The 26,836-nt window shown below is 38.6% G+C and overlaps 2 protein-coding genes and 1 long non-coding RNA gene across 5 annotated transcripts in view; 2 read left to right on the top strand and 1 right to left on the bottom strand.

Annotated features, from left to right (window-relative positions):
- PSMA1 (proteasome 20S subunit alpha 1) overlaps nt 1-8,967 on the bottom strand; it is a 505,652-nt gene extending 496,685 nt beyond the window's left edge. Inside the window, exon 1 of the mRNA XM_067540726.1 lies at nt 8,963-8,967. Coding sequence (XP_067396827.1) covers nt 8,963-8,964 — 2 coding nt within the window. The 5' untranslated portion in view covers nt 8,965-8,967. The remainder of the gene's footprint in view (nt 1-8,962) is intronic.
- INSC (INSC spindle orientation adaptor protein) overlaps nt 1-26,836 on the top strand; it is a 179,799-nt gene that overhangs the window by 79,585 nt on the left and 73,378 nt on the right. For all 3 annotated transcript variants that reach the window (XM_067540723.1, XM_067540722.1, XM_067540724.1), the window contains 5 exons: nt 3,319-3,664; nt 4,241-4,293; nt 9,634-9,757; nt 13,456-13,569; nt 23,816-23,941. In XM_067540723.1, the coding sequence (XP_067396824.1) occupies nt 3,319-3,664; nt 4,241-4,293; nt 9,634-9,757; nt 13,456-13,569; nt 23,816-23,941 (763 nt within the window). The remainder of the gene's footprint in view (nt 1-3,318; nt 3,665-4,240; nt 4,294-9,633; nt 9,758-13,455; nt 13,570-23,815; nt 23,942-26,836) is intronic.
- LOC137148140 (uncharacterized) lies at nt 13,654-23,815 on the top strand. The gene is made up of 2 exons (XR_010918453.1): nt 13,654-13,716; nt 23,693-23,815. It is a non-coding gene; the product is annotated as an uncharacterized lncRNA (long non-coding RNA).

Below are 26,836 nucleotides of genomic sequence, written 5' to 3'. Positions count from 1 at the left end.
ACTGGCACTCAGAGGAATAAAGTGACAGAAATTTCAGAGTGCAAAATTCCTGTGCTAAGGAGACTCTGTTTACTGAGAGTCAGCCATGCTGCGCCATTTCTCACTTTGCTCCCAACAGCCAGCCCTGGAGAGAGAGAAGGGGGAGACCAGGCTGGAAATGGAAGAACAAGCAGGGACTCCCTATTCCTTTCAGACTATTTTTCCCTGCTTTCCTTAAAGTGTGGGTCAGCCCTTCTGAAACATTACCTTGTGCACTATGGGATTGATTTTGGCAGACAAAGTGATTGCAATGTATAAAGGTTTCCCCTGCCTTCCTGGGGTAGGGGCTGTGGAGCATCTATAAAATTCAAGGTGTTCATTTAAGGTTCCTCTCAAAAGAAGGAACCTTTCAAGTATTATGTTTGTTTCTATGGCACACCAACAGGTGTGGTTCTCCCTTCAGATTGCCTCATCAGTGATATTCTCTTATCTCAGGACATGGATGCCACTGTACCTCTGCCCGACAAAAATGGGAGAGAACTCTGTAAGGCCAGGATGTGCTCAGTGTTGGAGGCTGAGAGATTAACACCTCTCCACAAAGGAAAAATTCTAACAAAGAACAAAAGGTTGAGGGACATTCACCATAATACAAATGTCTTCACTGTAAAGGCTCTAAATGGGAAAGAAAGAGCCCAGGAAGTGCAGAGAGTGGTCTTCATATTCAACGTCATGGGAACTAGGACCATTGTTTCAGCCTTGAAACCAAAGCCTACAGAGGAGGAACCTCAGAATCAGTAGTTAGAAACCTTTCTCCGGAGTATTATGCGGACTCAGATAAGTCCCTGAGAAAAGAGTGACTCCATCCACAAGTAAATCTGTCTTCCTTTGTACTCCCCAAAATAATGATAAAGTAAGTCACCTCACTATTAGTGCCTCTGCTGCTTCCATGTCTTGTGTTAGAGCCATGGGTGCATTATCAGATTCCCTATTGCCTACTGTGACAGTCAGGATCAGAAGATGCTGTGAAGTGAGAACCTTTTTTGAGAGAGGTTTTCTTAGCAGTGACTACTGTGGGAGATATCCCTCTAGTCTCCCTCCCAACAGCCCGAGATTTTAAAATAAGAGCAACAAGCTATATAGTCAACTCTGTCACCACACCAGCTTTACATAAAGTTGCAAAATCAAGAAATGAGATACCAGATCCTTATCCCTGCTATGAGCATCTAATCTTTTCTGTTCCTGGGTGAACAGAAAAAAGAGGCTGGGATGAAAAGGAGGGGAAATTTTTTTTTCTGTATTCTCGAGTGCAACACATAAATTGGTAATATACACCATAGCAGCTGGTAAGCAGGCAAAGGACAGACCCAGAAGAGTGGAGTCTACATCCCAAGGTTTTTGACTGAAGGCCCTGCATTGTTTTCCCAGTAATGAACCTATGTGTACCTGGGATCCAGCAAAGGATCCTGAAGTCTCACACCAGATGAAGAGATTAATAGGCCACAGCTACAATAATGCACTTTCTCTCAGGGCCAAAAGCATGTCTTTCTATTCATAATGTTCTCCAGGTCAATTAAAAAGGTAGAAATGAGCTTGGGGGTCCTATGTTGTCCTAGAAGATCCTGGTTCTTGTATCAAATTCAAATGGCAATCAGTGTTCAGTCTAGGTTCCTGTACAAGAAAGATCTGTTCTAAAGGACTGTTCCACATCCAAACCCAGAGTAATTAATCCAGCTACAGGATAGTTCAGAGGTACCAATTAAAATTTGATTATTCACGTGTGTGTCTGCACCTTTAGACTTGAGAAATTATTCCACAAAGGCATCATCTTCAAGGGTGTAGTCTATAGGTAAGGCATACTGCTAAGTCATTAATATGGATGGATACAGTAAAAACAAGGGCCATGCATATCTCTTTTTTGGAGTTCTTTCAATGAAGTTTTAATATTTGTTTAAGTCTCAGGTTCTAAAGTCTAGGTGGTAGGTATTTCCAGCTCTCTAGAGACAGCAAATGGATGAAGGATTATTTTTTCACACAGATATGTTTTCCTAGAGCTGCCCTGCTTTTCACCTCTACACAATGGGAAGAACTCCCTCCCGAGACTAAATCTTGTACTGAATATCATGACTAAGCATCCTTTACCTAAACTTACGTGAAGATTTGCTTTCTTCTATTGGGAAAGACTGCAGATCCAATGCATGAGGCACAAAGACTATAGTTCTGAGGAACACTTAGACTGTCACATTTTCCATTTGGTAATGGTATACATTTATTTAGTTGTCTGTTGTTTAACTTGAAGTTGTCTTCCAAGGCAACTCTTGACATTATTTCTGTAGACAACTTTCTTCAGCTTATGTGGAACACAGGAATACTCAGTTGCTGTGTTTTTTATATTTAATATGAACTAGTATTTCTTGCAAAGCTATTATTAGCTGAAAAATATATCTCTGACAAGACATTTCAGAACTAATGGCCGGCATCTGTTTTATCATAATAAAAAATAAGTGAAAATGCACCAAAAAATGGATACAAAAACTTAGTTGGCATGTTACAGCTCTTCAGTGATACTCTTCAGCATATCTAGTCCTTTTTCCTCACTACATTCATAAATCAATGTCTTTCCACAAATGTCTCCAATATTTGTTTATTCATTACTCCTAATTATAGGCTTCAATCAGAGAGGTGCAGAGAACCACCAATCAGATTTGAGGGGGTTTACCCCTTCTTAGGAAGTGCTTGGCATCTCATAGGACAGGGCTCTATTTTTATCAGGCTTCTCCACACATTTTACTTTTGATCTCAGTGTTATAAGTAATGTATTTTTTCTCCCTAAACTTTGTTTTGTGTGTATTTAGGTCTCATGAAGCTTGAGGGTCTAACAGCTCTTGCTTACTATAAGAGAAGTATAGACTTGTATTGGTCTGTAACTCAGCCTAGTGGCTTCGCTTCTGAGAAGTCTGCTGCCTGCCAGTTATTCCACTAATAAAATAGAGTAACTTTTTGGCCAAAATTAAGATTAGATCGGGTCAATATAAAGCAAGTAGAATAGAACATAGTAGTGATGTCAACTAAGAATGCCCTGCTGTGGGCAAATCTTACTCCCTTTGCAGATCTGTATGCCTCTAATGTGGAAGTGGTTGTTAGGTGGTCAAAATCTCAATTTGGAATATAAAGCATGTCACTTTCATATTGCAGCCAAGTTAATTCTTCATTTAATTCATTTTTTTTCTGAGATGCATCTTGATGGGAAGATTTATCCCCATATTCTATTCATGAAGACTTGTCTAAATAGATTCAGATCTTTGTCATCTGATTTTTTTTTTCCTTTTTACAATACTTTAGCATGCACTTAATTCAGGTGGATTCTGTGCAACGTTGGATGGAGGACTTGAAGTTGATGACTGATTGTGAATGTATGTGTATTCTTCAGTCCAAACCAATCAGCACAGAGGAGGATGCACAGAGTGAACTTATCCTTTCATCACAACATAGTGCATATGATAACTTGCAGTTATTGTTAAAAAGAGCTTGGATCATAAGCACAGAGTTGACCAGGATTGCTCAAAAACTAGAGAAGAACAGATGGCAAAGAGTTCACAGCATGACAGTAAGAGTCAATTGTCATGTACGTTCGATGATAAATGAATACAATAGCTTCACCAGGAATTCCTCAGAAGAAATGCACCAGGTGAGATTATTTCTTCAATATTGATTTGTTTGTCAGTTTGAATGTATAAACTATGTTTAGAATTTGGGAGCTGATAAAGTTGATTGAGGCAACCTTTGTATTTTTATTTTTAATTGTAATAATGGCAACTCATTCTGAACCATGAGAAAAAGGCTCCATATGTCAGAATCATCCATCCTCCTGTAGGTGTGTAAACAAACATGTCTTATGTTTGGATCACAGTATTGTTATGGGCCTGATTCTGTCATCTTTACTTATGTTGAGTAGTTTACTCCATGTGGACTACTGGAATTGGATCCTACATCTGAGAGTCTTATTTTCAGTTAAGAATTAGAAAATGTTGTTGTTGTTGTTGTTGTTCTGGGACTGGCTTAACTCCAGTTTTTTTTTATCTCTATTATAATTAACCACCAATGCCTATAGCAAGGGAAATTTAAAAAATTGGTGTTCACATAAAATATCTTGACTTTTTTCTAATTACTGTAATCAGGTCTTTTTCTCTTATTGAAAGAAGATACATATTGGATACATTATTTTAAACACTTTTACCTTTTTTTTTTTTTTTTCTCCCTGCAGTTTGAAAAACTTTTAATTGAAAAATGTTCCGAATTTACAGCAGTCACAGAAAGGTAACTTAAATTTCCTGAACAGGCTAGTCAGTTTTGCTTCTTAATTTGTTATAAACTATGTGGGAGTTTTAATGAGGGAGGAATATCCAACAATAGTCCTTTGAACGTTTAATGTGCAGCTGTTCTCATTAAAATGCCCTCTGAATATTGGGCCATCAGTTCCTTAAATTAGGTACTTAGTATATCCATGTTTAGACCCTGATCTTTCATTAGGATCTGTTAAATAGAGAATTTGGAATGGCACAAGGGTCAGTGTTAGTGGATTGTGACATGGGATTAAGGCTTTAGGCACTAAGGGTGGAAAAACTTGCTCTGTTGAAATCAATGATAAAACTACCATTGACTTAATTGGAGACAGGATTTCACACCAAGTTTGAAATCTGGTGCCGGTCCATGGTTGACAACTGATACCATGGGTTTCTGTATTGCTGCAAGTTTTGTTATACTAGTGCCTAAGCACAGATGTGTGTTCACCTGCATTACATTTAGATTAGAGTCTCTGATATAAGCACTGTACAACACTCTTAAAGTAAGAACTGTGAAAGATTCCTTTTCCTTTTCATGCTGATGCCCTGATTCTAACAGAACTTTCCCTGTTTGCACAGTTGTGCAAATTAATAGTCTCATTTGATGTACTCTAAACACTGGGCCTGTCATTCAGCTCGGGGCATTTTCAGAAAAAAAGATAATGTATAATTATCAGAAAAGAGAAAAGAATGTTTCTTGAATACTGCTGCTCTCTACCAAATATGTGCTACTTAGAAGCATTCTTCATGTATGTCCTGGAGGACACTCTGATGGAGTAGACAATCCCCATACTAGAGAGCCAGGGGTTAATGAACAGCCATTGGCTCAGGCATCCCTGCCCAGACACACCTGCAGGGCTTGCTCAAGCAGGAGGCAGGGCTTTGTAAAGGGGAGCAGAGCAGCTCAGAGGCAGGCAGTGGAAGGGAGCAGACAGCTGATCTGAGGGGAAAAGACTGCCTGGGAGCTCATTGTCAGGTCCCAGGCAGCAGCTTAGCACCCCAAGGTGTTGGGTATAACTGCCCACCATTGGGCTTTGGACTGAAGTCCAGAGGAAAGAGTGGGCCTGGGCTCCCCTCCCCATTCCGAAAGGACAATACAACAAGAGCCTTCACCTCCAGTGAGAGGGCAGCTGGAAAAGACTGACTGTTCAAGGGCCCAGCCCCCAAAGCCCCTGTGCTAAAGGGGAGAACTGGAAACCCTTGGAGTGGGGGGTACTGAAAAACAGGACTGCACTTCAATGGGGAAATGTCCTGTCAATCACTGTCTGACCACTAGACTGCATTGTCAGTTCACCTTCTGCAGACCCATTGTATGGGCTATAGGTGGTGGATGAGAGGCGATGAGGTTAAAGAAGAACTGCTGAAGAGAGTGTAAATGAAGATGTTGAATAACTGAACTGTCTGTTTCCTTTCATTTTCTGGATTTTGTTGGTTGCATGTATGGTCTAGCAATCTTAATTTAAATGAACTAATTTTTGTGTGTGGGGAATATTATATAATCTCTGAATGTTGCCTATGGGAAAGTAAAGAGAATAAATGTCTTGGTGAATATCACATTAGGTTGGGATCTCATCTAATTCCATAAGCTAAGCAGAGTTGGGCCTGATTAACAATGATCAGCTAAAAGATATCCAAGGAAAACTAATGCTGTAAGAAATTGTGTGCATAAATCCATAGATCTCCCTCTACTCTGTCTGTATGAAAATACTGCCCATTTCCAGTGCTAGGAGAAACTGTACAAATGGAGGTGCAATCTTTTAGATGAGATACATGACTGAGACCCTGACTATTCATGGTTATTACAATATCCTATGACATATTAGACAAGAGTAAGGATGTTAACCCTAGTAATCCTGCCCCAAATTCTTGGATAATATTCCTTATTGTTAGCATAGAGAACATTGTTACTGTTTAACTAACAATTTAGCTCCTAAATTTCCCTTCACCAAATAGTTGTTGAACTAACAAGAGAGGATGCCATTTTAAATTGGTATTGATGAGTAGTAAAGACCTCACTGAAGAAACAGTTGTAGGGACAATCTTGGTTCAAGCAACCATGAGCTAATTCAGTTCAAACTAAATGGAAGGACAAACAAAAATAGATCTGTGACTAGGGTCTTTGGTTTCTAAAGGGCAAACTTAAAAAAATTAAGGGCATTAGTTAGGGAAGTGGACTGGACTGAAGAACTCATGGATCTAAAGGCTTGGAATTAGTTCCTGCAATTTTGACTTGAAGTATCTGAAGCCTTCATCCCAAGAAAGGGGAAAAAATTAATAGGCAAGAGTTGTAGACCAAGCTGGATGAGCAAGTATCTCGGACAGGTTATTAAGAGAAATCAGAAAGCCTACAAGGAATGGAAGATGGGAGAGATCAGCAAGGAAAACTACTTCTTAAAGGTCAGAACATGTAGAGACAAAGTGAGAAATGCCAAATGCCAAGTAGAATTGGACCTTGCAAAGGAAATTAAAACCAATAGTGAAAGGTTCTGTAGCCATATAAATAGGAAAAAAACAAAGAAGTGGGACTGCTAAACACTGAGGATGGGGTGGAGGTTAAGGATAATCTAGGCATGGCCAAATATCTAAACAAATATTTTGCCTCAGTTTTTAATGAGGCTAACGAAGAGCTTAGGGATAGTGGCATGGGGGGCAAATGGGTTTGAGGATATGGAGGTAGAAATTACCACATCCGAGGTAGAAGCCAAACTTGAATTGCTTAATGGGACTAAATCGGGCAGCCCAGATAATCTCTATCCAAGGATGTTAAAGGAACTGGAATGTGAAATTGCAAGCCCATTAGCAAGAATTTTTAATGAATCTGTAAACTCAGGGGTTGTACTGTATGACTGGAGAATTGCTAACATAACATTAAGAAGGGGAAAAAGTGATCCAGGTAATTACGGGCCTGTTTAGTTTGACTTCAGTAGTGTGCAAGATCTTGGAAAATATTTGAAAGAGAAAGTAGTCAAGGACATAGAGGTTAATGGTAATTGGGACAAAATACAACATGGTTTTACAAAAGGTAGATTGTGTCAGACCAACGTGATCTCCTTTTTTGAGAAGATAACAGATTTTTTAGACAAAGAGAATGCAGTGGATCTAATTTACCTAGATTTCAGTAAGGCATTTGATATGGTTCCACATGGGGAATTATTAGTTAAATTGGAAAAGATGGGGATTAATATGAAAATTGAAAGGTGGATGAGAAACTGGTTAAAGGGGAGACAACAATGGGTCATACTGAAAAGAGAACTGTCTGGCTGGAAGGAGGTTACTAGTGGAGTTCCTCAGGGATTGGTCTTGGGACCAATCTTGTTTAACCTTTCATTACTGAACTTGGCACAAAAAGTGGGAGTGTGCTAATAAAGTTTGTGGATGACACAATGGTGGGAGGTATTGATACAGATTGAATACAGAGAAAGATCAGGATATCATTCAAGAAGATCTGGATGACCTTGTAAACTGGAGTAATAGAAACAGGATGAAATTTAATATTGGAAAGTGCAAGGTCATGAATTTAGGGATTAATAACAAGTTTTGCTATAAACTGAGGATGCATTAGATGGAAGTGACAGAGGAGGAGAAGGACCTTGGCATGTTGGTTGATCACAGGATGACTCTGAGCCACCAATGTGATGTGGCCATGAAAAAAGCTAATGCGGTCCTACAGTGCATGAGGGAGGTATTTTCAGTAGAGATAGGGAGGTGTTAGTACCATTATACGAGGCACTGGTGAGACCTCATCTGGAATACTGTGGCTGGTCTCCCATGTTTAAAAAAGATGAATTCAAACTGGAACAGGTGCAGAGAAAAGCTGCTAGGATGATCCACGGAATGGAAAACCTGCCTTATGAGAGAAGACTCAAAGAGCTTGGATTGTTTAGGGTAACCAAAAGAAGGCTGAGGGGAGATATGATTGCTCTCTATAAATACATCAGAGGGATAAATACCAGGGAGGGAGAGGAATTATTTAAGCCAATGTGGACACAAGAACAAATGGATATTAACTGGCCATCAGGAAGTTTAGACTTGAAATTTAAATGAAGGTTTCCAACCATCAGAGGACTGAAGTTCTGGAACAGACTTCAAAGGGGAGCAATGGGGGCAAAAAACCTAGCTGGCTTCAAGACTGAGCTTGATAAGTTTATGGAGGGGATGGTATGATGGGACAGCCTAATTTGGCAATGAACTAATCTTTGACTACTAGTGGTAAATATACTCAATGGCCTGTGATGGGATGTTAGATGGGGTGGGTTCTGAGTTACTACAGAGAATTCTTTCTGGGTGTCTGGTTGGTAAGTCTTGCCCACCTGCTCAGAGTTTAGTTGATTGCCATATTTGGGGTCGGGAGGGAATATTCCTCCAGGGCAGATTGGCACAGGCTCTGGGGATTTTTCACCTTTTTTTGCAGCATGGGGCATGGGTCACTTGCTGGTGGATTCTCTGTATCTTGAATTATTTAAATCCATTATTTGAGGACTCCAGTAACTCAGTCCATAGATTTTTAGGGGTCTATTACAAGAGTGAGTGGGTGAAGTTCTGTGGCCTGCATTGTGCAGGAGGTCAGACTAGATGATCATAATGGTTCCTTCTGACCTTAGAGTCTGAGTCTTTGTCCCCTGTAGCTATAAAAGTTATTCTTCATCTTCCTTCCTGAAACCTGTAGCCAAGTAGTGTTGGGCACAGAATGGCTGCTGCATGCAATCCCTGAGGTTGCTGTATTTCAGTGATAAGTGCTCCCTGTGTATAGAGGGCTAACTTCTGCTCTCAGGTACACCATTTAAATCCTGACCAACTCCTTTGACATGGACACCTTGACTTATACTTATTAGGGCCTTGATCTTACTTACATTTAAAATATAGGAAATTAAACTTTATTGAGCACAAAATTGGCTCTGTGAAGAAAGGGTATACATACCTATAAGTGAAATGCGGACACCTCAGGGTCGATTGTGGCAGCCATTTGAGGCTCAGCAGCACTAAGCCTTAGTCAACAGTGGTGGAGCTGCTCTGGTTTTATCCCAGTGTACTGAAAGCAGAATTTAGCATACAGCCTATGAAGTGCATTGTGAACCTGTACGATATTAATTTGTAATATTATAATTTGACTTCCTCCTTATCTTGGACAGACAAGACTTTGCTAAAAGCCTTTTCTGATGTCAACTATAAGAAGGCTGTGCCTTGATTTGAACAGTTGAATATCCATTATTAACATTTGTGCAATATAAAGTGCTTGGCTACCTCAATCAGCTTGATAAAGGTGGTGCCTAATGTGTGTATTTTTCTCATTCGTTTCCTTTCAATTTCTTTTCAGGTGCATACAAACTGAAGATGAACAGACATTACAGTCCATGAAATCTTGTATTAATGAAATATTAACCACAGTGGCACAATACTTTGGCCAGTTGATAGAACTGGCCTTAACATACGAGATACAGGTCCGTAAGAAGTGAATGCATTTTTAAAAACATTCTGTTGTATTGAAGGAGAGTTTGTTTGAAAGGTGGAAGTAAAATATTTACAGCCCCTCAGTCCCTATAAACCTGAAGTTCGGTGTTTCAAGCGTCTTGAAAACCATTCCAGTTTTTGTTAGACACACAGTATCTCACAGACCTTGAAAGTAACCTATTCAAGTCTTCAAATAGCTCATCACTGATCATATCTTTCTCTGATTCCATGGACACTTAGTTTTTCCAGAACATCAGTGTCCTTCATTTTCTATGTTAATTGAATTGATTCCGTTATCCCCAACAAGGTGATCACGGGGCTGCCTCTGAATGCTTCTGCTGTCAGGCTCTCTTCAGTTAAAGGAGCTGCAGTCTAAACAGTGCCCAAATAATGATTCAGTGCAATGGACCTGCTTCCACTCATGTTGTTGTTCTAATTGTGCTTATTACGGTAGTGCCTAAGAACCAACCGAGAATAGGGTCCTGTTGTTCTAGACACTGTACAAATGTAGTAGAATGGGTAGAACACACAAGGAGAATGAACAATGTGACTGGTGGGCTTAGGAAAAGATCAGCTAAATGGAAAATGAAGGAGGAGTGAGGGAGACGGTAGAGGATAAGAAGGACAGGTATAGAAGACAGGTGAAGAGGCTGTGAGGGAGAGAGTGGCTGTTTACGCCAATTCTATCAGCACAGGGCAGTTCTCTGACTGTCCAAAGGTCCCTGAATTGAGTGTTTCTGCCCCTACCAGCTGGAGTCTTTTTAGCTCCTCTCTGAAGTTTTCCCCCCAGGACTTCATGATGGGAGGGTGGGGAGGCATCAGTGCTTAATTTGTACGGAGGCTTGCCCTGGCTCAGCCCTGGTACCTCTAGGCTTGGCAATTCATAGTCCCTGCAGCTGTGGGCTTGCCACATCAGCTATGAAAGTTTTTAAAAAATTGCTTGAGCCCTGGCACCTCTTCCATTACAAATTAAACACTTGGAGGCAACATGTGGGTCTAGTGCCCCCAGAGCATCTTCTGGTTTCTCCTGCACAGTTCTGTATGCAGGGGAGTGCTGGGGGGAAAGGGTGGCTCCAGCTGGGCCTCATTTTACCACCTTCCACTAGTGGAATGGTCCCTGATTTCGCTGCTTCTGCTCTTACTGGCTGAAGTTGCGGGCTGCAGTTTTCCCCACAAGAGCACATCTGTCCTAGACTCTAGGCTCCAGTGAGTGAAATCCTAGAAATATATAATTGTGTATGCAAACAAAACCATTAGCTTTTTCTCACCTCAAATCCAAAAATAACCAATTAATGAATGATGGGGAAAATGCCTCACCTTACCCACAGATTGTTTCCCTGCACTTCATAGGACCACAGGACTCTGGAGAACAAATCCCTCCCTGCACATAAGCTTTCCAGTAAAGGCACTGTATGGTCACAAATAAAACACATGATTTCTAAATGGTGGTTAAATATCAGGACAGGGGCTGTGGAACTCGACTGGGATTGCATATTTATTGACCCTGAGAACATTCTTTAAATGGTAACAACTCTTACTCTATCAATCTGGCTAGATTTAAACTGGTGACTTGCTCGTTATGCCATTATTAATTCCCTTAACCCTCTAGTCACCCTTGATAAATATTTTTAATTATGCTTTATGTAATGTAGTATTTGTGCATACTTCAGAGCTGATGCCAATACACCCCGGAAATGCTTTCACTGCAGAAAAGGAACATAAAGAGCTGAGAGTGGAGGAAATAGTTATATAGTACTTTGCCAAAATGAAATTGCTTCTGTGGCGTAATTTAAATTCTGCTCTAACATGCTGCCTTAAGAGATTCAAACCTATTATGGCTTGATTTTTATCTTCCTCTCTTTCATAGTAATACCTTATAGTTTTAAAACAGATTGTTGCCCAGGAAATGGGAAGGTAGAAAAGTTTATTTTCAGCATCTCAGAGCTAAGTCAAGCTAATAAGCTGCCTGCTGTTGAGCTATAGTTTATGGGAATCATATGTAATGCCACAAATGATCCCAAGTACAAATAGCTGTGTAAATAATTTGTCATATTTCAATTTAGTAAGTAAAGTAACTAGGCTGTGCTCAGAGTTTCCATTTCTCTTTACCTTAACTAAAAGGTAAAGAAGTAGGATTCACTTTATAGTTAATGACACTATCTTTGTGTGAATCACTGAATAATTTTTTTAAGGGAAGCAGAAATAATTTCTCTGAACTATGTTATATATGAAAGAGCAGTTTGTGTTTGTATGGGTGAAAACTAGGAAGGCGCGCATGATCACTAATACAAAACCACTTTTAGAAACCTTAAAATCTTTTTGCTTTTGTTACATGGCACAGTACATTATTCAGTCCCTCCTAGAAAATGTGTCCCCCTGGTAACTCAAAGGAGTTACCTATTCCTTTTGTTCTAGTGCTCTGATTCCATTAGGATAGCTACTGAGACCAGGCATGCAGCCAATGGGTAGCCTCTGTGCTTGGCTAAAAACTAGAAATTCTGTGAGTGGGCACAGGGCTGGTATAGCACTCCTTGGGAACCACAGGTATGCGTCAAGCTAGCCTGTGGAAGGTGGAACTGCCAGATCAAATAGCAGCAGTCTGTCCTGATTGATTTTTTGCCATGGATTGTGAAGATTTTTACTCCTGTCTGGATTAATGTTGAAATGTTTAAAATAATAGGTTCTGTGGCTTTCTAAGAATTTTTGGGGTGCTAAAAGTTAGACAGAGGAATACAGCCTTTTGAAGAGAAGAGGACTGATTTTTGGCTCAGTAAGCTTATCAAATGTGGGATTTTTCTCTGCACTTTTCCCAAAGATGGGGGAGGGGGGGCAAGATGCAGAACTTTTTTTTTCTTAAAGACTATTATCATTTTGTGTGTCTTTTTTGTACTGATAATATGCACTGGTGGAGAGATTAAGAGTCTCTGCTCTTCTAACAACCCCCTTAATCAGCACAAATGCAGTGGTACAATGCAAAACCAAGATGATAATTTAAAAAGAAAAAATATGCATTTAATCAATTACATTTACTAGAGACTTGAATCAGTGGTTTTTCTGTCACAAGGTCATGCACTGACCTATGAAACTTTATAGTTTGAGGGCAGTTAATAGATCTTAGTAGAATCCTGTTATAGAACCCTGCAAACCAGAAGTGTAAAAGATCTATTAGGTCAGTAGTCCAAGGCATTATACTGGCTTAAATAATAGGAGACTCATACTGCTATGTCAATTCTGAGCTAAGCAAATTAATCACCTTGTGTAAATCCTATTGTAATTCCATGCTAAATCAAATAAAGTTCTCCCAAATAATTGCAAGGCTCTTTATTCAGTAATTTAAATTGCTTGGTTTTGCATGTTTATTTTCCTGATATATATCTTTATATAAAGAGGTTTAGGGGCAAATTCTACTCTTTCATCTTTGCAATTGGAATAAATATGGTAACTCAATATTACCAAGGGTGGAATTTAGCTCATGTGTCCGTCCGTCCCGTCCCATCCCTCCTCCCCCTCTCCCCCCTCACACACACACACTCCCTTTACTGTGTGATTGGTAATTTTGAACTGGTTAAACTGACTAAATTCAGTTACTTCAACCTAAAACAAAAACCTCAGTTATCCTACCCCCCTCCCCCATTTGATTCTCCTCATTGGAAGTAAATGGTGTTTATTATCTTTGTGTGTTACACAGAATCTTGTGAGACAAATACATTCATCAGATAATATATATATCACAGAATCATCTACCAGTGCTTTATTCAGCCTTACACAGGAGGGTGCTCATTTGTGCCGCATCATAGCTAAGGTAAGGTGCACACAAATTCATTCAATATAGAGTTAACTTTGCTGTTTTTATTTATAGTTAAAATGGCTCCGATATTTACCAAGTGTTGTGGGGTGCACTGTTGGGGAAGTTACTTTCTCTTCTGAGAGGATGTCACAGAATCTGGAAGTAAGTCTAGAACTAGATTAATTACCATGTATTATGGAATAGCTGGGAGATTTAAAGTTCCTAATTTGATGTTTACTATAAACATACTTTAATATGAAATTCTGTAGTGCAGAAGGTAGGTATTTCAGCTAATTTTTATTTCAGCTAATCCAGTTTAATGAAAAAAGAAATTTTACTTTAAGAAACCACTTTTCCCCCTTTGCTTATTTAAAAATATAAAAAAAGATGGACATACGGGGTGTGGTAGCTGGGTAGAAGATGACACATGCTGTTGCATTGCAAGTGTCATAGAACATGTGAGCCTATCTCAGGACTGACATTTTAAATGTAATTGTGGTTTTCATAATATAGCTATTTTCTTAGAGGTTGAATTTTTTCATGAGTAGCTAATTAAATATTACCTCACCCCTAAATTCCTGCCTGGGGCTTGAAGAGCTAAACAATTATGGTGAATTCAGGATCCCCTGAAATAATCATGACCTAGTCTGCTGAACACAAATGAAGCGCAGAAGAACCAGCCCTATTGGAACACAGCCTTATTATTGGCCTGAGAGGGCTGGCTGCTTTCCTATATGGCTAAACTTCTCCCATCTATTTGTTAAGGATAGGCTTTTGATGAAGTATGGGTTCTTTTGGCCTTCTTAATAGAGTACACTCCCATCTTCCCTCACACCCAAACTCTGTGTATTAGGCATTACAGTGGCCTCTATAATTTCTAACATACTGTCCCCTGGAATTTTATGCTTCACTGAAAGCTACATTTATTTTATTTCAGTAGAGCATTTTGAAAATTCACCTTATGCCATTCAAAAATAACATGCTGTATACAGCCCGAGTCCATACACAATTTCCATTGATATCCGTGGGAGTTCTGCCATGGATTGAAGAATAGTTGAAAATAAGGGGGCCTGTTGTTCCCTTGATATTCAGGCCTAGCACCTATTAATATTTATGAAACTTGCATACCAAGAAGAGAATGAACCATTAGTGTGTTTAGTTTCCTTACCATTTCTGGATCTACAACTAGCTGTGGCTATCTTAAATTTCTTATGTGTTTTGCTTAACTATTTAATTCCACAATCCGTTAACAGAATAATTCCAGGCAAATTATCTTTTTGCTACCTGAGGAGAATACTTGAATTACAGTTGGATCAAGACATTGTTTCTTATCAGCTATAAAAGGAGCATCATGTTCTTTTGAGACGCATTGATTGATAAAGCTCTGAATTTCTGAAAGCATGTATGAATTGAACTGTAAGAATCTGTAAGAATATAACTGATTGTTTACATAATTTTCAATAGGAAAGGAAAGTAGGCACATACAGAATTCATTTTTCTGTCATCATTTTAGCAGCTTTTAGAAACATTAGGCATCAGTAAAGAGTAGGCTTAGTGTTTTGTTTTGTATGTTTTTAAAACTGAAAGTACATTGTACGGTATACACATTAGAAATTTACTTAAAACCCCAAAAGGAGCTTCATAGAAGAGTGCTAGTTTGTCTAGTGTGAAGACAATATAATCTCAAATAAAACCTAAAATAACCTGTACTTATGAATAATTTCGTTTTCAAATCCAAAAGAAAATAGAAACCCCAGTAGATATGTGTTCTCCTGTCTTTTAATTGACTGATGACTGTACCACAAAAGAGTTTGAATAACTTAAAATTAAATTAAAAAGAAAAATCACTGGTGTATTTTGTCAATGAAACTGGAGACTTGCACTATGTATGTGGATATCATATGCTATTCATTTAACATAATTGATGACGGTTTCCCTAACATATATTTTAAGGATTCATACGCAATAGAAATTGGCAAATCATGAGCAAGTAACTTAGGGTCTGATCCAAAGCTCATAGATCTCAATGAATAGATGTGAGTGACAATACTTCCATTGGGTTGAGCACTATATAGAGTTGCTTACAAAAAAGTGATTACAATTGTACTGCCTCTTGAGCACATTGCATTTTATTTCTCCCTCTTCCTTAGTTTTATTTTTTAGCCTCATTGCAGTTCATTTCCCCTTACAATCTAGTATAATAGGTTTTGTACCATTTAATTAACTTTTTTTAAACCCCTCAAGTTAAACATTTAACTCAAAAGCTCTGCAAAATATCAAGAGGAACAAGTGTGCTATTATATTTATGATAATTAAGCAATGTCTTTACTTTAAAATGTCATGGGGTGTAGTATCCCCCCTGATTTGCCCCCAGAAATTGGCAAAGATGCATCTGCATGGAGTCCAGTGGAGGAAGGAAAACAACCCATTTCATGCAGGTCGGCTTTTTCATACAAAGAGGATTCTATCGGCACTAATAACCCTAACATCCAACTCTTACATAGCACTTTTTATCAGTAGATCTCAGTGATTCATATATTTTTAATTTGTTTAGCCTCACAGAACCCCTGTGAGGCAGGGAAGTATTATCCCCATTTTTACAGATGGAGAACTAAGGCCAGAAAGGCTAAATAATTTACCCAAAGTCACATAGGAAGTCTGAGAGAAATTTTGAGGGGGGCAAAGAAACCTTATATTTACCCAAACTAAGCAGCCACATATTCCATCAATGTGATGGAATCCCCAGCTGGTACAGAGCCAGCATAGCAAACTACAACTCCTCCGTCACCTCCTGAGGCAGGAAGTGTACTGGGAGTGGGAGGAGATGTTTCAAGGCCTGAAGCACACTGTGCTCTGTAGATTGTTATTGGCATAATGGCCTCTCAGGAGACTTACAAGCTGGTGCAAGTGCCTCCTTAGGCCCCCAGCCAGCCCCAGGATTATGGAGCAGAAAGGTGGCTTAAAGCTACCTTTGCCTTCTGTCTCCTTTTTCATAAGAGCTTTAAGGTTTCCTAAGGTGCTTCTGGAAATTTTGCTGACCATCTAGCTAACCTAGTTCAGTCTGCTACGACTATAGAGATATTCTCAGATGAACATTATAGAGCATATTAGAACTGAAGTGATTACCTGCAGCTATCTTTATTGGTTATTCAAGGGATAAGAAGGGCAGAATACTCAGTTTTATAGAAGAAAGGCTGTACCCTCTAAAATTCAGCCATTTGGGGGGCTTTCAAATACATCCCAACATTTTAACGTGTTATGATTTATTCATTTGATTTCCTCAGTCCAATAAATTGTTCATCCTTTAAATCAAGGAAGCAGAACCACTAGCACGTTCTGATCTAAAAATCCATAGTTGAAATGTTGCCAAGTTGTTTTGGTAACCTATCAAATTATTTAGAGAGCTCCTGTAGACAGCATTAATTACACACTGGGTTTGGATTGCCAAACTAAGAACAGACTTTAAAAAAAAAAAAAAAAGTTTGTCATCTCTATAATTGTTAAAAGAAATGTGAAATAGATGATGCAGTCACATTTAGTATAAATGTTAGAAACGTGCGTTATGGGGCTGTTTTGGTGTGACACAACAGTTACTTCCATTAGTGTAAAATGATTGTAAAATGATGATCTTCAGTTTTGGTAGCATTTTGCATCCAATTTGCACTGTTGTAAAGGTGTAAACAAGGTGCAGAGCAATAGTGAATTGGGCCCTGTATGTGTTCAATTAAAAAAAAACAAAAAAAAAAAAACAAAAAAACCAAACCATTAATTTCCCCTTGTTCTTTGCTATTTTACATTTATAATATATGATAAATATATATATAATATATAATATTATATATATATATATATATATATAATATATGATATAATATATGATTTACATTTATGATTTACATTTATGATTTACATTTATAATATATGATAAATATATATATATATAATATATAATATATATATATATATATAATATATGATAAAATATATGATAAAACCCACAAACCACAGGGAACGGAGGCCAGCATGTTAGGTTGAGTGCTATGGAATCCTTAATTTCATAAAGGTCAGGGTCTCTGCAAGCAACTCTAGTAGCCCTTAAATGATTCTGGGTCTTGGTTCAAATAATATTGACTCAGAGGGAAGCCACCCAATGTATCACCACTTCCTACAGGACCCTGGGCTTGTGGTGGGGGTAGGGGGGGTAGGTTCTCATTGAAGTATTTTTCAAGCACAAGGCATCTTATGTAATGACAAGACTATAACCTGCAGCAGTGTGGGTAGGCCAGATTGGTAGCCTTAAAGAACATTCAGACGTAAAGATGTATCTTCATCTATGTTTGGGAAGCAGTGTTAAATGTTATAAAGGGTCTGATTTTTCTTTTTCAGAGCTTCTCCGCACCCCCATTTTCCCTTAACTTAACTGGAGTTGTGTGAGAGCAGCATTTCTGAAAATCAGGCCCTAAGTTTTTGAACTGTGAGCGGGATTTTTTAAGGGTGAATAACTGAGCAATGTGCGGTTCATGGAACACAAACAGCTATATGCTGTAATTGCAGCCACACACAAATAGTAGGCACTAATTCTAGCAAACAAACGACATTTGCTAATACCCTAAATCCCTGCAAAATACATGCCTGAATCCAGCCTGTTCACTGGGGGCAAGATCAGGCTCTAGGTGAGTAAGTATTGCAAGCACAGTTAAGTTAATGGCAAATTTCCTATTGACTTCAGTGGGTGTGGAATCAGGACATACACAAAGAGGGCTGTCAACATGGTGCTGGCTAGATCTGCACCAGTCCCAAAGTGCATGTTGTCATTCAGAGAATATAAAATGCTGATATTAAAAGTAAACAATACACATTGCAACAGATTATTTCGGTCTTGTGTTGATAGGCAGGCTGTAGAGAGGGTGCAAGGAATATTTCCTTGCACGCTTCCAGTAAAGGAAAAGGACTGGCAGCTCCTATAGGGTTGGATCTCCATGTGCTCCATTGGACACACATGGCCCTAGAAGAAGGGGATGAGTCAGAGAGATGGTGGGGCTGAGGAGAAGATGTACAGTCTACGCAGCCCACCCCCTCCCCAGTGCACTCCTGAGCTTCCCCAGGTTCATTGGAGGTTTTCCCCTGCCTCCTACTAAGAGTTCAGGCTAAAAGGCACAATCTAGCTAATATTTTTCCTAATAAATCATTGATATGTATTAATGTTTGGGAGCTTGGAATTTACATGCTTGTTGGGGACCTAGGGAATTCTTGTCCTTGTTCCCATTTCTGTGGATTAAATGGAATCTGAATGCCTGGTAGAAACTGGCAGCTGTGTGAGAGGCTTAACATGTTCTAAATTGGTATTTGAGCTCCACTCTGTGGTGTCCAAAAACAATGTTAAGATGCCTTATTTTGAGAAAACATGGAACTATCAAATGGGTCAGAATCCTCCTTTCAAAAGGTTTCTTTACCATTGTTGGACCCATGGAGAGTCTGAGGAAAAAGTGGTTTTTTTAAGGTCAGAGGGTTTTTTACCTACTCACTTATGGCTAATATTTATGTGGCAGTAGCACAAAATGTGCTAAGCACATTCTAAATAGTGAGGAAGACATGTTCTTTTTTCCCAAAGACCCTTTAGTTGTCATTTGATTGCCAACTCAATGTTTCTTTTTTGAAAAAAAAGTGGATAGTGGATACATCACCTACTTTGTACAACTTATTGGGCCTGATTCTCTGTCACCCTGCATCTTGTGTAGTCACTTATGCAAGTGCACAGTGAGTAAAAAAAGGGACATAAAATACTGCCATTCTGATCTGGTGGCATTAACCAGCCATTTTATGCTCTTGTACACTGGTGTAAGTAACTACTCAAGATGCAAGATTACAGAGAACCAGGCCCAATAAACTGTACAAAGTGGATGATGCACCCACTAACCACATTTTTTTTTTCAAAGAAATATTGAGTTGGCAACCAAATAACATCTAAAGGTTCTTTTTCAAGATGCAGGGCAAAAAGAATCTGGATTTCCTTCAGTAGCAGTAGCAGTAGCAGTAGCAGGCTCCTTCAGAGCCCAGGATTTCCTTCAGTAGCAGGCTCCTTCAGAGCCCAGGATTTCCTTCAGTAGCAAGGTGAAGATGGGTACTATTTTTTTGTGAAATCTCAACACCATGCGTAAAACCCTCAGATACTGAAGTTTTCCTTGTGAATATTTCACATAAACCCCATTTTGAACCATTATTCACTGGTGAAAGCTAGTGTGGGGGGGAAAGGATATTAATTTATAGTAAACAACCAACCAATGCAAAAAACCTGCAAAATTGTTCATGCAGCTTTTAGTTTCATTCTTCCTGAGCATCAGGATCTAGTGTCCCTGTCCCATGTCTGTGTCCTCTTCCACCCCACTCCATTTCAGCTTTCACAGATTATCTAAGAAGTGGGGCATAAAACCAGGTGCCATGCTAAAGTTTTAAGGTTAGTTGGATAAGGTTGGTTTGTTTGATTTTTGGTGGGGTTTTTGTTCTTTTTTTCAATATAAATTACTTTACTAAAGTTTAAAAGGCTCTGAAATAACAAAAACCCCAAACTGAAAACTTATCTGGCCTCTTATTTATGCTGGAGGCACATTATATTCATTAGAAACAAATGTTTTCCTTTTTAGTGAAACCCATAGTATGTGTGTTCGTCACATTGTCAGATTCTAAAACTGCGTGGTCGGAAAGAGTAATTCTCTTGACTCACCCTGGCAGCTAGATGATTTGGGTCTCATTAGTGCTTACTCAGGAATATAAAAGGTAGGGAAGGAGAAAGGAAGTCCTGTACGTGGACCTAGGAACAGCTAAACTAGTTTTGTGTGTGGTGGTGTTACTCTGAATAACAAAAAAGGTAAAGCTTGGGCTGTTAGTTTTGGACAATAATCTCTGTGTGCAAGTGCACATGTACATGCTATGGTGACAACAGGATGGAGACCCTAGCAATGTGTATATACTTTTAAAAGCAGACAGAATAAAGCAAGGGCCTGGTACAAATTATTGGCTGTATGTTGTCTGGCCTTTGCAGTACTATTTTTCACAAAATTCTTTTTATTACAATATGTCTATTAGACTTTTCTCCCTTGGACCTTCTGTGTTAAGATCCATAAATCATAGTTTGATCATTAAAAATCAGCCGTTAGGCTTTGAGATCATAGGGAAACCTCAACAACCTGAATTATAAATCTTACCCATGGAGCCTAGCACTTATGGAAAATTGGTTTACTTGAAACAGATTTGTTTCTAAATCAATTCTACTTCATGACAGCTAAAAGAACTAACAAAAGCCAATAACAACAATAAATGGGGTATAAATAAAGGAAAAATTCCAATCAAGAAACAGGCCTTGTTGTAAGTGAATCTACTTTGCAGACAAACCATTAAGGGGTAATGCTAATGGCATGTGACTTAATACTATGCTAACTCTCTCCTTCGGAGAGAGAAGCTCAAAGCAGCCAGTACTGAGGATGATATTCTAATTCAAGCCCCTTAACCTGCCCCAGACCTGCCTTTCTGGAGTGTTGAGCCCCTTGAGTGCTCAGAGGAAGTGAAGACGATACAAGAAGCTATTCTGAATGTTGGAACAGTTTGGTTCATCTAGTTCTACCCAGCAAGAATTTGGGTGGGAAAGGGCTTCGGCGTGTCAGAAGCTTTTAGGAATGCCGGCTTTAAATCAATCTCTGAAACAGGCAAAGCTCAGTGAGGTCAAGTTTCTTGTTTTATCTGAATTAGCTCACCCATCTCTATTTATTATGTATTTTAATCTCCGTCGGGCTAAATCATTCTGTAATCATTATTAAAGATGTAGATACTTCATCTTGCAAGGTGTTGAGTGACTCCTGGGAAGTGCTGAGCGGCTTCAGCTCCCATTGAAATCAGTGGCAATTGAGTGCTTTTGGTTTGGTGTTTGTTTCTCTCAAACTTCAGTACAAAAGCAGGAATCTCCTTTTTCAGCTTTTCTAGATTCATTATTTATGATTGACTTTTAACAGCTCAATACGGCACATACTATGTATTTGTTTTGTATGCTATCTCCTGCCGACTGGTATGGCGATAACTTTTCTGTCCACACTAGACAAAAGCGGGATGGCTATTTATCACACAGAAAGCTTGCAATAAATGTGCCTCCATCGTTTGGGAATTAGTAGGGTCATCCATTATAAACTTTCACTTATTAAAACTGAAGTACTGAAATACAGATCTTCAATAAAGAGCAATGTACAGTGTATCCTCTTTGTATCTGACAAACTGTAAGGACTTTAAAATATGAAATAACCAAATGTACGCTGATTGCACTGGGTTTAGAAAAAGTGCACTGCACGAACTCTTTTGTATCTTTTTCATTGGTGGGTTTTGGGGATTAACTAATTAATATGTGTAAAGCATTTGGATACCTTTTGATGGAAGAAAGGTATAAATGAAACGCAAAGTAGCTTTGTTAGCACATTGCCATCATTAGTTTAAGACTTGGTAATGTGTTATGTGGTAGATTTTGTGGTACTGCAGTGTATATGCTATATGTACATTATGATGATGATTGCAGGAGCAAATTCTGCTCTTAAATACATTGATACTATATCCATTGATAACAGTGGAAATTGCGCATGCATAGCCAAAGGCACAATATAAAATTTCTACCTTGAAGATTTATTCAGAGGTCATCTTTCAAAATTCTGATGTTTTTTAAAGTAGTGTTACTTTTTGTTAGCTCTAACTTACTGTAAACAAACTCTTCTACTGTTTGTATTGTTTTTATATAGAACAAGTGCAAAATCTTAAAGTATTTTATTTTCATTCCAGAAATCAATAAATTTGACCACAATCATTCCATAATCCCCATGCCAATAAAGCTCTGAGCATCACAGTATTTCTAGGTATCACAAGTGGTAAAAAGATGCAAATGAAAACCAAGAAAAAAAACAACTCCAAAAAGACAGCTCTGTGAAACTGAAAAATATCTTAATACATAGATCTTTCAGGTGATTTAGAAAGATGCCTGAGGATTTCCATCATTACTGAATGTCATTTGGTTCATGTTTATGATTATTTTTTAATTAGTTCCTGGAATCTTTGAGTGCTTTAGGCTAAGCTCTATTATTTACTGTCAACAAAAGAGAGAGAACACATTTCAAATGCTTCCATCTTGGTTACAGCTTGCTATTACATAACTTAAGACATCTGTAGTAACATTTGAAACATATTAATAACAGGATAAAATCAAGGAAAGTGTTATGTTTAGTTTCAGATTTTTAAATGTATAGGTTTTCCACTTTATTAATGTTGTTCAATTTGTCAACTATACCAAGAAGAATGGAGAAACTGAGTCAAATTCTAAGTGCTGAGAGCACCTGCATCTCCATTAGGGTCAGTAGGAGTTCCAGGTGTTCATATTCTCTTAGGATTTTTCTCCAGTTGAATATATGTAAGTGACAGGGTTTAATGATACTTTTGATTGATTTGTTTGGAGTCAGTGAATGGATTAGTATTTATCCCTTGAACTTGCAACATTATTCAGAATCATATGGGATGTGATTTTTATTATTATTCATTATTTGTTTTATGATAGCACATACAAGCCCCAAGTTAGATCAGGGCCTAATACCTCTCATAGAAAATCCCAGAATTTGAAATGGGATGTTACCTTAATAGTCCTTTGGAATAGTAATGAAAAGTGCCATAATGCTATCTAGTTATAAAGGTAAAATTGGAAATGTTTTAAGGATGATCACTGTAGGGATGCACACATACATAAATCGCTAATGCAGCCCTGTTACATTTTGGCAATGAGGCCAGTAATGGCATGTGTGATTCAAAAATTTGGAAGATAGTTAAATATTGGAAGTGGATTTCTTATTTTTGCCTTAAAACCAACATTTACAGGCAGAAACTTTTTCTCCAGCTAAATTTTTCAAGCACATATTGCTACCACCCCAAGAATAGATAATTACTAATTAGACTAATGATAATTTTGTGTATAACATTCACTTGTTTGACAAATTTAATTCAAAAGGTTTTGTAAATGGTAAAAGTCAATAGTTTAAGCACCCTTCCACTGAAGCTACATTACTCTTTTATCACCTAGTTTATAAGCACTAATAAACTTGACTCTGTGATCTTTTTATTGTAGGTGGCAGTTAATTTGGAGAAATTACGGAAAGAAAAAATTCATTATCCCTGATCTTTTAAAAAGAACAATTAAGTGCAAAGCAATATTTAGTGTTACTGATTTGATTTTGCTTTCCTCCTCTAGGAAGGAGGTGTTGTTGCTCTCTTTAAGATCTGCCGCCAGGATTGTTTCAGGTGCCTTTATCCCCAGACACTCAGAACACTGGCATCCATATGCTGTGTGGAGGAAGGGATTCACCAGCTGGAAAAGGTATGGTTATTTAAATGCTCTTTACTGTGATTGTTCTACAAGAACAGTGGAGTCTCATCATTAGTCTCATCTAGTGATTGGTAACTTGGGAATGTTTTGGATTCAGTTCTGGCTTGTGTTTGATACCCTGCTTGGTGATGAGCTCAATTTTGCCACACTGAGCACATCTTCAGTGTTTATACTATTAGTTCCAGCAATAATGGTATCCCGTTCAATTGTCTGTACAAATGATCTCTCTCAGTAGGGCTAATTTCCATAAGGCAAGTAGATACATTGATAGCTGTGTCAAGAAATTATTGAAATAATTACCTCTGGACTTGTTGAAGTCTTTGTTTAGAAATCCCTGTATTCCAAATAACCAAGACCCTTGAAATGTGGAGAGCTTTAAACATGTTTAAGCCCTTTTTTCTGACATCCCTGCAAAGCATCTCTGTGGCAATGAGGTGACATGTAAGGGGTATAATTGCACTAGCATAGAGACAAAAATAATAGCTGAGCATTAGGAAGAGGCTTCCACCAATAAGTCATGCAGGAGACCATTTGAACACTGATAGCTAACATGAAAACATTATCCCACAAAATTATTTGGAATACTTATACTTTATTCCGCCATCACCCACAAAAGTACACTTCTATATTTAGGAAAATGAGCACTTCTATCAGTCGCTAAATCATGATCTCATCCTTTGTATTTCATAAAACACTCATCATCTACAGTTGAATAATGTGCCTCTTCAAGTTAATGATAAATGATTTCATTGCTACTTTACATTGACATGTCTTGTAATTTACTACCCAAAACTCAAGCAAAGTATGATAGCACATCTGCTGCAAAAATGAAATCTGTAAGCCTATGTTTAATGAAGATAATTTCTCACATTTTTGTTGAAATAAGTATTAGTTCATACTGACACAGGAAGAACTCTTAAGGGTTCACCCATTACCTCTGTAGTAATCTTGGGAACAAAACAGCTAGAGAGGGAAACAACCTTTTTAGATCACTGGTTTTTAACCTGTGGTCTGCGGAGCATTGGGGTTCTGCAGACTATAATGGCATGTCTACACTACAAACTTAAGTTGACCTAAGTTAGGTCAACTTACAGTCACTGCGGTGATTACTGTTGTTTTTCATGTCCACGCTACCTTCCTGTTGAAGATGTGCCTCACCAAGAGGAATGCTTCCACTGACTGAAGGAGGACAGTGTGGGGGTTGAGAGCTGGAACTCCCTGTTGGTAGCCCAGCTGCTGCCCGGTCTCTCAGCTCAGCTCCCCACTGAGCCCCCAGCCTGGGCTTTCAGCTCTGCTCCATGCTAGGAGCCCAGCTACTGCTGGGGCTCTCAGCTCCGCATGGAGCTCCCTGCTAAGAGCCAGTCTCCAGCATGGAGCTGTGAAATTGACAAGAACAACAGCTAGCAGCCAGTGTAAGTAATGCAGCGTCTACATGGACGCTGCATTGCCCTAACTACACTGACATAAACCCTACATTTCTCATGGAGATGGAATTGTTATGTCAGTGTAATAGGGCACTTACGTCGGCGGGAGCAAGGCTGTTGCCTTATGTCAATCTAACTTTGTACTGTAGACAAGGCCTAAGATTTCCAAAGCGGTCCGCACCTCCATTTGGAATTTTTTAGGGGTCCACAAATGAAAAAAGTTCGAAAACCACTGTTAGATCATCGAGGTTTAGCCCATTCCCTGGCAAAATTAGGATATGGTCCCTTGATTCAGGACATACCAAATATTAAGATGACCCCACAGAAGTCCAAGAAGAAGCAGTTCTTCTTGTGCCTGTACGTCTATAGGCTGATTTTAATGTGGGGGAGTAGGTAGGAAGGACAAGGTTGGACAAAATCAACTCTGCTGGGGTTTGAAGATTTTTAACTGAAGTTCTTACCATTGGATTCACCAGCTCATTTGTCAACTGGGCCTATAATCCCTAAATCCACACCTTTTTAGAATCTGTGCTTTGTCCATTAAGGGCCAAAACTGGAGCTGAGAAGGTTAGCTCCCTCCATGTGGCTAAACAGAATTAAGGTTCATGACAGAAACATTCAATTGTTAGTGATGTAATGTGTGGAAGAGGCAACTGTCTCTCTTCCTACCCTGCTCCCACCCCCCACCCCAGGAGAAAGAAGGGAGGTGCAGCCAGAAAAAGGGGAAGCTAAAGGAAAAATAAAACAAGTAAACCAATGTTTAATCATTACTCTAGATCTATTCCCTTTAGTCTCCATTAGTTAGGCAGATATGATTTAACGAGGAAATAGAGTTAAATCACTCTGAGAGAGGAAAAATCTGATAGCCATGAGGAGAGAGCTGACTTGCTGATAGTTAATTTGAGCTATATTTGAGGGAGTTTAAGAAATTGGAAAAGGAAAAGAAAATGACAGAGGACTCCCCATATCAATCTTAAAGCAGACAGCTATCACTCAACATACCAGAAGACTTTCAATTGAATATGTACACCACAATTTTTATTTCACAAGGTAGGATTTTGTGGTGGTTGTTGAGGAGGTTTACATATTATGGATTTAGTAAGCTGTTCCTGAAGAAGAGGAATGTTTCGTACCCCTGAAAGAAGAGGGAGAAACTTGAAACCGTCATGTTGAACTGAAAAATGGAAATATTTCATTTCAATTTTTTAAAATATTTTTTCCAGTTGAAATAGTTGAGTGAAATTGACATGATTTTTCCAAAATATTTTGGTGTTGCCAAATGTGCATTTTTCGTGGAAAAAATGTTTCAGCTGAAAAAAGTTACCTGGCTCTAGTTGCTGTTCTGTGCATCATCATCCGATCACAGCACTTAGCCCCAGAAGGAGGGAATTAGAACTTCAACACACTTTGACATTGTACTTTATTAAAGTAGAAAATACATTAAAACTGAAGATATATTGAA

This window comes from Emydura macquarii, unplaced genomic scaffold, assembly GCF_026122565.2.
Source record: "Emydura macquarii macquarii isolate MOO-44397 ecotype Brisbane River unplaced genomic scaffold, CSIRO-AGI_Emac_v2 contig_587, whole genome shotgun sequence".
In the NCBI taxonomy this organism is placed as follows: domain Eukaryota; kingdom Metazoa; phylum Chordata; order Testudines; family Chelidae; genus Emydura; species Emydura macquarii.
This window is presented reverse-complemented; position numbering and strand designations above follow the sequence as displayed.